We start from the raw sequence: 13005 nt of genomic DNA on the forward strand, positions 1-13005 counted from the left end.
CTGGTTCAATTTGGGGGATGGAGGTTCACTGCGACAGCCAGCCATTGTGCTGGCCAAACCCAGCAATACCAACATAGTAAATCCAGACAGTTTAAATTCCCTCCAAGATTCCCGTTCTGGCAACATACATTTTAATTTAAATGTCAATCCTTTCTCTGCCCTTTCCACTTGCGCCACAGGTACTTGGCAACATGGGGCAACAGTAACAGATCCTTACTAACGCTTTCAGTAAATTGGAAGGGGGGGGCAGGAATCCAAATAGATTTAGTCTCCAAGTTTCATTCCCCATTGCTTGGGGAGACTTTCTCCTCGGCGCCACTCCTAGAAAAGCCAGCTAAGTTTGGAAGCTCACTGTACTATGAATCATGGCAGTGAACAGCTCGTTTGCACATTTTGTTTTATTCTATAAGGGGATGTGGGCATTACTGGTTAGGTCAGAATTTAATACCCATCCCTAATTGCCTTTGAGGCGGTGGTGGTGCACAGCCTTCCTGAAATTTTGCAGTCCGTATGATGTACATACACCCTCAGTGCTGTTAGGGAGGGAGTTCCAGGATTTTGACCCAGCGACACTGTAGGAAAGGCGATATATTTCCAGGTGAGGATGGTGAGTGGCTTGGAGGGGAATCTCTAAATGGTGGTGTTCCCATGTGTCTGCTGCCCTTGTTCTTCTGGACCATAAGAAATAGGAACAGGAGTAGGCCTTTCGGCCCCTCAAGCCTGTTCCACCATTCAATAGGATCATGGCTGATCTGACATTCCTCACGTTCACGTTCCTTCCCTTTCCCTATAACCCTTGATTCCCTTCCTGATCAAGAATCTATCTGCCTCAGCCTTAAGTATACACAAAGACCCAACCCCACAGCGCTCCATCGCAATGAGTTCCAAAGACACACAGCCTTCTGAGAGAAGAAATTTCTCCTCTAGGTGGTAGAGGTTGTGGGTTTGGAAGGTGCTGTCAAAGGAGCCTTGGTAAGTTCCTGCAGATGGCACACATGGCTGCCACTGGGCTTCAGTGGTGGAGGGAGTGAATGTGTAATGTGATGGATGGGATGCCAATCAAGCAGCTGCTTTGTCCTGGATGGTATCGAGCTTCTTTAGTGTTGTTGGAGCTGCACTCATCCAGGTAAGTGGAGAGTATTCCATTACACTCCTGACTTGTGCCTTCTAGATGTTGGACAGGCTTTGGGGAGTCAGGAGGTGGGTTACTTGCAGCAGGACTCCTGGCCTCTGATCTCCTCTTGTAGCCACAGTATTTATGTGGCTATTCCAGTGTACTCTCCGGTCAATGGTATACCCCATGATGTTGAGAAAGGGGGGTTCATCGATGGTAATTCCATTGAATGTCAAGGGGATTAGAATAGATTCCCTCAGATCTGCCTGCATAACCGATGACTACACGTGTATTTTAAAGAGCCCTGCAGAGAGAGAGGGAGAGGTCTGCGGCCATTTAGCAACTGGTATTCTGGGGAAATCTAAAATTTAATTTAGTTATTTTCTACCCACTGGGTTTCTTAGCCTATTGATGATTTGCTCCTTCTCATTTCTTTTTTTAAATTTAGAAAAGATTTTTCCAATTAAGGGGCAATTTAGCATGACCTACCCGGCACATCTTTGGGTTGTGGGAGTGAGACCCACGCAAACACAGGGAGACTGTGCAAACTCCACACAGACAGTGACTCAGAGCCGGGATTGAACCCGGGTCCTCAGCACTGGGAGGCAGCAGTGGTAACCACTGCGCCACCATGCTGCCCCGCTCCTTCGCATTTCTACATTGCAACAGTCTGTATCTCATGTTTCATAGAATCATAACATTTACAGTGCCGAAGGAGACCATTCGGCCCATCGAGTCTGCACCGGCCCTTGGAAAGAAATGAAATGAAAATCGCTTATTGTCACAAGTAGGCTTCAAATGAAGTTAATGTGAAAAGCCCCTAGTCGCCACATTCCAGCACCTGTTCGGGGAGGCTGTTATGGGAATTGAACCGTGCTGCTGGCCTGCCTTGGTCTGCTTTCAAAGCCAGCGATTTAGCCCTGTGCTAAACAGCCTCTGTCACCCTACCCAAACCCACACCTCCACCCTACCGCCATAACCCAGTAACCCCACACAACACTAAGAGCAATTTTGGACACTAAGGGCAATTTAGCATGGCCAATCCACCTAACCTGCTCATCTTTGGACGGTGGGAGGAAACCGGAGCACCCAGAGAAAACCCACGCACACACGGGGAGAATGCACAGATTACACACAGACAGTGACCCAGCCGTTAATCAAACCTGGGACCCTGGAGCTGTGAAGCAATAGTGCTATCCACCATGCTACCGTGCTGCCCCTATGCTACCGTGCTGCCAGGGTTCCCTGAGACCCCATTCGCTGTTCCTGCAAAGCCAGTTGTGGACGCAGCTCACAGTTTGGGACTCATTCCTCACAGGAGTTCCCAGAATCTAGGGCAATACATTGGCACAGTGGTTAGCACTGCTGCCTCACAGCGCCAGGGACACGGATTTAATTACAACCTTGGGTGACTGTGTGGAGTTCGCATTTTCTTCCTGTGTCTGCATGAGTTTCCTCCGTGTGTTCCCACAGTCCAAAAATGTGGAGGTTAAGTGGATTGGCCATTCTAAATTGCCCATTATTGTCCAACGGTTAGGTGTGGTTATGGAGTTACAAGGATAGGGCGGGGTGGTGGGTCGAGGTAGGGTGCACTTTCAGAGGGTCAGTGCAGAATCTTTCTACGCTGTAGGGATACTATGATTCTAACGCCCTCCTCAGTCTGCTTAGTGGGATGGGCAGGAGCTGATGGCCAGGGAGCTGAAGATTGGGGGTTGGGAGTGGCTGTATTTAAATTCCAATGTTGGATCTATTTCTACTATAAGGAGGACCCAGCAAGGCCCACTGAGAAGTAGGTTGGAAATCTTGAGGTGCTGTGATGTTGGGGTGCATTCTGATGCTTATGCACTGAAGGAGAAAGTTGCTAAACACCTAATTCGTGAGCTTAATTTCTGAATTCTTTCATTTAAACTGCTTTCTTAAATGTTGTAATCTATATTTATAGTGGAACAGAAGTAGAACCAAAGAAATTTGGAAAATAATAACAATGCCATTGCTTTTGATTGGCTATGTGTTTTTTAGGAATTTGGTGATGTGTATTTGCCGCTATGAGATTTGAAACAAGCAGTATTCCTCAGCATCTTCTAAAATGTTGACCGGGTGCAAAAAAAAGGATAGATTTGTATGTGGGAAAATCTACTGAAGAAAAATATCACATTAAAAGCCACTTGACAGAGTGATGGATATTATTTGATGAGCAGTTCAATTAGAGCAATCATTTTTTAAATTCACTCATGGGATGTGGGTGTGATTGGCTGGGCCAGCATTTATAGCTCTGTCACCACATTGTAGGAAGGATGTGATTGTACGGGAGAGGATGCGGAGGAGATTCACCAGGATGCTGTCTGGGCTGGAGGATCTGAGTTATGAGGAGAGATTGGATAGGCTGGGGTTGTTTTCCTCGGAGTAGCAAATGTTGAGACAAGATCTGATAGAGGTGTATAAGATTATGAGGGGCATAGACAAGGTGGATAGGAAGGAACTTTTTCCCTTAGTAGACTGGCTAATAACCAGGGAGCATACACTTAATGTAAGAGGTAGAAAGCTAAGGTGAGAAACTTTTTCACTCAGAGGGTGGTCAGAGTATGGAACTCACTGTCTGAAAAGGTGATTGAGTCAGGAACTCTCATAACATTTAAGAAGTATTTAGATATTCACTTCCAGGGCTGTGGTACAAGAGCTGGGAACTAGGATTAGTGTAGTCAGATCATTGTTGACCGGCGTGGACACGATGGGGCGAATGGCCTCCTCCTGTGCTGTAAACTTTGATGAAGCTATGAGCTCATAAACTGCTGCAGTCCGTTTGGTGAAGGCACTCCTCCAATTCTATTAGGGAAGGAGTTCCAGGATTTTAACCCAGCGACAGTGAAGGAATGGCGATATATTCCCAAGTCAGGAAGGTGGATAGCTTGGTGGGGTGTCCCCATGCGTCTGCTACTCTTGTTCGTCTAGCTGGTAGATGTTGCGGGTTTGGGTAGCTGAACGTCACAAGCAAACTTCAGGTACCAGGCGAATGCCATGGAAAATCAGCTGGCGTAACTTGTAAAATAGTTGTGGGGACTCTAACCACACGAGAGACTGTATTAACTTGTTGATCCATGTGTTTGCGAAATGTGATTCTCCACAGGTGATGACCAAAGCAAAGCAGAAGATGATAAGAAGAAATGGTGGCAGCCCTGGGTAACTCATTCCACAAGTAGGTTCACAAAACATCACAAAAATATCTGCAGAGTGTATGGTCGTCCTATTGTATGTACAAGGAGCTCGTAGAATTTACGACCCCCTGTAGGCATGTTAGATGGCGCCTGCTTATTGAATGAGCCCAGTCCTTGATTCAGAAACTGGAGCGGGAAGCCCTTGGTCTTACACAATGCAAGGAGCAATAATAAGCCCTGCAATTGAATTTAAAGAAAGATTAGATGATCGTCAGGATGAAAACTCGACCTGTTCTGATGGAGGACTCCAGGGTGGACCCAATATTAACACGGGTGTTGTGGGCTGAACGGGCTCTTTCCATGCAGATTTAAATATTCAATTTACAAACCACATGAGACAAGTACTGCGAATGGAAGATAATATTAATCATTATTCTCAGTGATGTGTGCTTCCCTATTTGCATCAGAACCCAGGCAGCACTAAATTCTATGTAACTCTATGTAACTAGCACTTTCTGCTGTTAGCTGATATTTCCACACTGCCTGTGTGCTATACAAACTATTGACATTGTGCTTCTTCACTACGCAGTGATCCACAGTGGGGATTACTATCTATTCGACACTGATAGTGAGGATGAAGCTAAAGAAGAAACTGAGATAGTTAGAGATGAAACAGTAAAAACCTCAGCATTCCAGGTGCGTGAGTATTGAAGAGCCACAAAAAATGTCCCCTTCTTTTTTTAAAATAAATTTAGAGTACCCAATTCATTTTTTCCAATTAAGGGGCAATTTAGCGTGGCCAATCTACCTCGCCTGCACACATTTGGATTGTGGGGGTGAAACCCACGCAAACACAGGGAGAATGTGCAAACTCCACACAGACAGTGACCCAGAGCCGGAATCGAACCTGGGACCTCGGCGCCATGAGGCTGCAGGGCTAACCCACTGCGCTACCGTGCTACTCAAAAATGTCCCCTTCTGACTGATCCTAACACCTAATGCTGCTCTGTATTGCAGGCCATTATGCTACACTGACCCACTCATCTACAGATCTATTACACTACACTGACCCACTCATCTACAGATCCATTAAGCTGCACTGACCCACTCATCTACAGATCCATTACGCTACACTGACCCACTCATCTACAGATCCATTACGCTACACTGACCCACTCATCTACAGATCCATTACGCTACACTGACCCACTCATCTACAGATCCATTACGCTACACTGACCCACTCATCTACAGATCCATTACGCTACACTGACCCACTCATCTACAGATCCATTACGCTACACTGACCCACTCATCTACAGATCCATTACGCTACACTGACCCACTCATCTACAGATCCATTACGCTACACTGACCCACTCATCTACAGATCCATTACGCTACACTGACCCACTCATCTACAGATCCATTACGCTACACTGACCCACTCATCTACAGATCCATTACGCTACACTGACCCACTCATCTACAGATCCATTACGCTACACTGACCCACTCATCTACAGATCCATTACACTACACTGACCCACTCATCTACAGATCCATTACGCTACACTGACCCACTCATCTACAGATCCATTACGCTACACTGACCCACTCATCTACAGATCCATTACGCTACACTGACCCACTCATCTACAGATCCATTACACTACACTGACCCACTCATCTACAGATCCATTACGCTACACTGACCCACTCATCTACAGATCTATTACACTACACTGACCCACTCATCTACAGATCCATTACACTACACTGACCCACTCATCTACAGATCCATTACGCTACACTGACCCACTCATCTACAGATCCATTACGCTACACTGACCCACTCATCTACAGATCCATTACACTGCAGAAGACATGATGAGACATTTGATTGCAGCTTCCTTTCTGTTTCCTCGTCTTCTTAATTGCTGAAGAGACCAGGAGTCTGATGTTAACTCAGTGCCAGTGGATGGCTTTTGAACGAGCTAAAATCTCACTCCTCGAATCTGAACAGATGAAGACTGGCCTGTCTGATTAACCATTCCCTTCCAGTTTGCTTACATGGCTTTAGTGAAAGACTCAAAAGCAGCAGTCAAGGAGCGACACAAGGAGCTGAAGCAGGTGAAGAAAGCACAGAGGAGGAAAGAAAAAATGGAGCATTCTCAACAAGGTAATCTTTCGAGAGGAAATACTTCTGTATCTCTGGAGCCCTGAGGGGAGTGTGCACTGTTTAGTTAATAGGGAGCAAATGCAGCAAAATTGTGGCAGATATCATCACTTAGTGTACATGCTTCCAGAGTGTTAGCTGTTGGAGGAGACCAGAGGGAAATGTGTGCATTGTCACTGATAATGTATTCCTTAAATCAATTGTGCTCGCAATATTAAATGTCAGAGTTTGCAGGTCTTTTAAGTTAACAGAAATTCAACGCACACTCAACAACAGTATTTAGGATAAAGAATGTTGAGGTGGTGGATTCCGATGTTTTATAATTCCGAGCTCAGTATGAAGCTGAAATTTAGGGCGCGATTCTCCGAAATGGAAACAGAGTGTTCGCGCCGTCCTGAATGCCGTCGCGTTTCACGACGGCGCGAAACGGGTGTGGGCAGTAGCGATTCTGGCCCCCACAGGGGGCCAGCATGGCGCTGGAGAGGTTCACATCGCTCCAGCCTCCCTTCCCGGCACCACATACGCATGGGAGAATCGCACCCCTCATTTTTAACACCCACTTTTTCCATCTTTCTTACCCCTTCTGTGCATCAATCCACACGTCACTGCATTAAATAACAGTATCACCTCAGGAGCTGCTTCCCTTGTTCCCTTGTTCCTTATAACGAACGCATTTTTTCACAGATCATTACAACTCCCCAACTCAGAATTTCCCACTTGCTGCTCTTTCCTGCTCAGCTAAGTAAAGTTTTTAATTATAATTTCCGACCATTCCAGACCAATCTGGCAGTGGGGTTACTGGGTTACGGGGATAGGTTAGAGGTGTGAGCCTAGGTAGGGTGCTCTTTCGGAGGGTCGGTGCAGACTTGATGTGCCAAATGGCCTCCTGCACTGTAAGGATTCTATGAATCTCTTGCTTCTGAAAAGTATGATGTATTCACAAATGTTCCCTTAAGCCAAACTTGCTATCAGCTAATTACATTTCTCTGCGGTGTGCCCTGCAATATATTTAATCAGTTTCATTACCAAAATTGTTGGTTGCCTTGCGGCCAATCTTGAATTTAACGGCTCTGTGATCACTCTGTCTAAATCGGCTTATATGGTCTTTCGTGAAACCTAAAGGTCATTAACACTATAATGCACGATAGTGTCAGCTGTACCTCAGTTAGTGTCACACTTATCTCAGAGTCATAAAGTTCTGGGTTCAAGTTCCACTCCAGAGTTTGAACACATGGTAAATCACCGCTGATACTCCAGCGCAATACTGAGAGAGCACTGTGTTGTTGGAGGTACCCGATTTGCCTGTGCCCGGAGATGTAGTTTTGAAGAAGCACAAAGGAGTTCCCAGGGTTTCCTGAGCAATACTTAAACTGCAGGCAATACCTCAAAAATTAGATTGTCTGATCCTTGTCACAGCGCTGTTTGTGGAATCTTGCTGTGTGAAAATTGGTGAGGTTTTACTACGTTACAAGATTGATTACACTTTAAAAATACTTAGTTGATTGCAGAGTTCTTTGAGACCTTCAGTGGTTGTGGGAAGCACTGAAGCACTAAAAGCAAGTCTTTGTCCAATATATTTTTTAATTTTTTTTAATTCTCCTCCATTTTCACATTTTCTCCCACATTTACATCCATCAACAATAAACAATAATCAGCAAGATATGTCAGTCCCCATAATAACAACGATCCCATCTACCCACCAACCCCCAAACCTCAACCCGCATGTTTACATAAACAAATGACAAAAAGGAATCAGGGATTACCCGTAGTCACCCTGAATCTTACACAGCTCCCCACCCCCCCACCCCAGGTCTCCAGCTCCTCCCGTCCACTGCCTCTTGTAAAACTCCTCCCCCCACCCTTGGTTCCTTCCCCCCCAACCTTCCACCCCGGCTAGACCACTCGGACCCTGTTCTGCCAGGCTCCGATGGCCGCAGCCCCTCCCCCCACCTCACTCCCGTTCACTGGCCGGCACAAACCGGCCAGCGTGGAGGCCCCCGCCTGGGTCCCTTTCCCACTTGCCCGGCCCCAGGAAAGCCCAAAGATCCCCTTTTAGCACACAAACCCCGCATATCCACCTACACCCCAAGGAACTCTCATTTCGAGTGAAAGTCCCGTCCCTTCCCTTGTCCAAATATATACCACCTTGGCTCCTTTAGTCTCTACACCCGCGCGCAGTGATACAAAAAAGAAGAAAATACAGTCATGAGGTTACATCGGCAAATAGCCATTCCTCAATTTGTCAGTTCTGCCACAGTCCTTCTGCTTTCGCAAACTCCTCCGCTGCTTCCGCCGTTCCAAAATAAATGTCCCTGAGCTTGTAAGTCACCCTCAGCTTCGCTGGATATACAATGCCGCACCGCACCTTGCTAATGTACAGTGCCCTCTTCACCCGGTTGAAGGCAGCCCGCCTCCTTGCCAGCTCCACCGTAAAGTCCTGGTATACACGTATACCAGCTCCAGCCCACTGCACCACCCGCTTCTGCTTGGCCCAGCTCAGGACCTTCTCCTTCACACTGTAGCTACGGAAGCACAGAGTCACTGCCCTTGGCAGCTCACTCGCCTTTGGTACAGGCCTCCACGACCGATGAGCCCGATCCAGTTCGTATCGGGAGGGGTCCTCCCCCTCCCCCAATAGTTTTGCCAGCATCGCGGCAAAATACTCAGTCGGCTTCGGTCCTTCAACTCCTTCGGGCAGCCCCACAATCCTCAAGTTCTGTCGCCTGGATCTATTTTCCAGGTCTTCCATTTTTCCTCGCAGATCCTTGTTAATGTCCATCACCTTCCGCATCTCTTTCCCCATCGAGGCAAGTTGATCACCGTGCTGCAATACCGTCTCCTCCACTTCCTTCAGCGCCTCCCCTTGCTCTCGCACCTCCGCCACTGCGCTCGCCACCCCCGTCATCACCGGGGAAATCGCCTCCTCCACCAGCACATTCAAAACCTCCCTCATCTCCTTCCTCACCGTCTCCATGCATTTCGCAATCTGCGCCAACTGCTTTTCAAATTCCGCAGCCATCACCTTGGTTATTTCTTCAGCCGTAAGCAGTGCGGCCTCCCCTGGTGCTCCAGCCTCCATTTTTCCTGGTGACCCCGCGGTGACCTTTCCACCCCCCGACAGACCTCCAGCTGGTTTTTTTTCGGCCGTTTTTTTACTCACCCTCGACATTTTTCTTTGGGTGTTTTTCCCTCCTGTGTCTTCACAGTGCCTCCTCCGTGCCTTCTCCCTGATTCTGCCGCCTCCGTGGACCCTGGGACCGGGCTTAAAGCCCCGAAAATGCCGTTCCCGAGTGGGTGCCCTCCATTGTGCGGCCGCCTCCCGCCCGCCGTCACCGGAAGTCCCTTCTTTGTCCAATATAAAGTGACACCTGTAGGAGGAGCAGGGAAGCAGTGGCCCAGTGGTTTTGTCACTGGAATAGTAATCCATGGTAATGCTCTGGGGATCTGGGCTTGAATCCCACCATGGCAGATGGTGCAATTTGAATTTTTAATCATCTAAAATTAAAAGGCTCATTGTGACCATGAAATTGGTGTCAATTTTTATTTATGAAAAAAACATGTGGATCACTAACATCATTTAAGGGAGGAAATCTGCCGTCTTACCTGGTCTGGCCAACATGTGACTTCAGGCCCACAGAAATGTGATTGACTCTTAAATGCCCTCGGAAATGGTCCTAGTCAACTACTCAGTTCAAGGGCAATTAGGGACGGGCAACAAATGCTGGCCCAGCCAGCGACACCTACATCCCATGAAAGAATAAAAAAAGTATGACATTTGCAGACTTCAGGGCAATCTTTCAATACTCATTCACATCATAACTCCCATTCCTATTACAGTGCTGGCTATTTGGTTTCTTAAATTCATTTTTTACGGGATCTGGGCTTCGCTGGCTCGGCTAGTATTTGCTGTGCATACCTAATTTCCTTTGAGAAGGTGCTGGTGAACTTTCTGCTTGAACGGCTGCATGTGGTGTAGGTCCACCCACTGCACTGTTAGGAAGGGAGTTCCAGGATATTGACCGAGTGACACTCAAGGAAAAGCGATATATTTTCAAGTCTGGATGGTGAGTGACTTGGAGGGGAACCTCCAAGTGGTGGTCTTCCCATGTATCTGCTGCCCTTGTCCTGCTAGATGGTAGTGGTCATGGGGTTGGGCTGCCTAAGGAACCTTGGTGAGTTCCTGCAGTGCATCTTGTAGATGGTACGCCTGGCTGCTACTGTTCGTCACTGGTGGAGGGAGTGATGTTTGTGGAAGGAGGAGCAATCAAGCGGGCTGCTTTGACCTGGATGGTGTCAAGCTTCTTGAGTGTTGTTGGTGTTGCACTCACCCAGGCAAGTGGAGAGTATTCCATCACACTCCTGACTTGTGCCTTGTAGATGGTGGACAGGCTTTGGGGAGTCAGGAGGTGAGTCACTCACGACAGGATCCCTGCTTTTGTAGCCACAATATTTATATGGCTAGTCCGTTCAGTTTCTGGTCATTGGTGTGGCATGACTGTTACTTAATGCTGTAATAACCAGGAGACCATGCATTAATGTAAATGAGCAGGCATTGCTGCAATGTAACTGTATAGGCAATGCAGAAACATGATATAGAGGTAATGTGATTATAAACAGGAGTGGTGCCCTAATGTAAACTGAGGGTGCAATCTAACGGAAATGAAACAGAATGCCGTGTTGAGCGTGTTTAGTGGGCTGTTTCCTGGTGCTCGCAGGCTCCGCTATATAACGGGACATTGTTGTATTTCGGAGCCTCAGCAGGGAATGCCCTGCCAAGATCGGACTTAGCCTCATTTCTTGCACTGTGGAGCTCTGCTCCATTGAGACCCACAATGCCCCACACTCCTGCTAATAAAGGCAGGACACGTCCAGGCCTTATCCCTGGCAAAATCCCACCCAAGCACCTTGGCACTGTCAGGATGGATCCCAGGTGGCACTGCCAGCGTGGCATGCAAGGGTGCCCAGGTAACATCAGGGGTGCCAGGTTACTACCCTGCCCAGAGCCTGAACAGCCAGGAGCCCCTGATGACCCCCCCCCCCCCCCCATGTCGTTCCGCCCTGGTCCCCGTTTGTGGAGACCAGTGTAAAAGGTTCCCACTTGTCGTCTCTGAGGCGAAGGGATTAGATCCCCATGCTTTGGGTAGATCAGGCGAGTGCATATTAAAGTGAGACTAGCTGCTCACTCTAATATGGGTGGCACGGTAGCACAGTGGTTAGCACTGTTGCTTCACAGCGCCAGGGTCCCAGATTCGATTCCCGGCTTGAGTCACTGTCTGTGTGGAATGTGCACGTTCTCCCCGTGTCAGTGTGGGTTTCCTCTGGGTGCTCCAGTTTCCTCACACAAGTCCCGAAAGACGCGCTTGTTAGGTGAATTGGACATTCTGAATTTTCCCTCTGTGTACCCGAACAGGCGACTAGGGGATTTTCACAGTAACTTCATTGCAGTGTTAATGTAAGCCTACTTGTGACAATAATAAATTTGAAAGGTCAGTGCAGACTCTATGGACCGAATGGCCTCCTTCTGCGCCGCAGGGATACTATTTTCCTGCCACTTCATGCCCTGAATTGGGCGCGTTGCGGCTTTTAGATCGCGCCCTGAGAATTTTTTTAAATTTACTTTACACGAATGTTTGAAGTAAGAGATTTGATGGAATGATATAAAAGTGTCAGAGGCTGTAAACGTATTTTTGAATTTCAGATTTAAACCGAGTTGATTCCAGTGAAGATGAGTTGGATGCTTCGAGTGCTCAGGAAGGTGGCTCTGAGGATCCGGGTCAGTCACACACACACGTCAATTACATATCACACACAGCTTGGAAAAAACATTCTTATTACAATTAAAAATTCATATTGAAACCAAAAACAAACAGAGCAGACATTAAGCAGCCAGTGGGATTGTAAATGCTGCTAGTGGCACTAACACTGGTACGAAAGTGAAGTTCGAAGGACAGCCTCTTTACTGGGACCAATATGGGCAGACTCCAACTCTCAGGTCCTAATTAATGGGACTGCAATGGGTAGGTAGCAGTCCATCCTGCAGTATATGTCGAAAACCTGCAGCGAATAAGGGGAGTTTGGATTATTGACTGGGTGGCACGGTAGCATGGTGGTTAGCACTGTTGCTTCACAGCTCCAGAGTCCCAGATTCGATTTCAGCCTTGGGTCACTGTCTGTGTGGAGTGTGCACATTCTCTCCTTGTCTGTGTGGGTTTCCTCCGGGTGCTCCGGTTTCCTCCCACAAGTTCCGAAAGACGTGCTTGTTAGGTGAAATGGACATTCTGAATTCTCCCTCCGGGTACTCGAACAGGTGCCGGAGTGTGGCGACTAGGGGCTTTTCACTGTAACTTCATTGCAGTGTTAATGTAAACCTACTTGTGACAATAATAAAGATTATTATTATGAATGTAGAAAATAACGTTGCTAGTGTGTGGAATAGCCTAACTTTATTTTCTATCTCCATGTTGGCCTGTCACCTGATGTGTTATATGGTCTTGATTGTGTAAAATGGCATTGATTCCACAATTCATTTGAAAAATGATTGGATGGTGGGTGGTCAGTGG

At 47.4% G+C, this 13005-nt stretch overlaps 1 protein-coding gene across 1 annotated transcript in view; it reads left to right on the plus strand.

Annotated features, from left to right (window-relative positions):
- LOC140428896 (piezo-type mechanosensitive ion channel component 2-like) overlaps positions 1-13005 on the plus strand; it is a 319011-nt gene that overhangs the window by 213440 nt on the left and 92566 nt on the right. Inside the window, exons 31-34 of the mRNA XM_072515544.1 lie at positions 4239-4307; positions 4856-4962; positions 6331-6448; positions 12144-12218. Of these exons, the coding sequence (XP_072371645.1) occupies positions 4239-4307; positions 4856-4962; positions 6331-6448; positions 12144-12218 (369 nt within the window). The remainder of the gene's footprint in view (positions 1-4238; positions 4308-4855; positions 4963-6330; positions 6449-12143; positions 12219-13005) is intronic.

The sequence above is a fragment of the Scyliorhinus torazame genome, chromosome 8 (genome assembly GCF_047496885.1).
Source record: "Scyliorhinus torazame isolate Kashiwa2021f chromosome 8, sScyTor2.1, whole genome shotgun sequence".
Classification (NCBI taxonomy): Eukaryota; Metazoa; Chordata; class Chondrichthyes; order Carcharhiniformes; family Scyliorhinidae; genus Scyliorhinus; species Scyliorhinus torazame.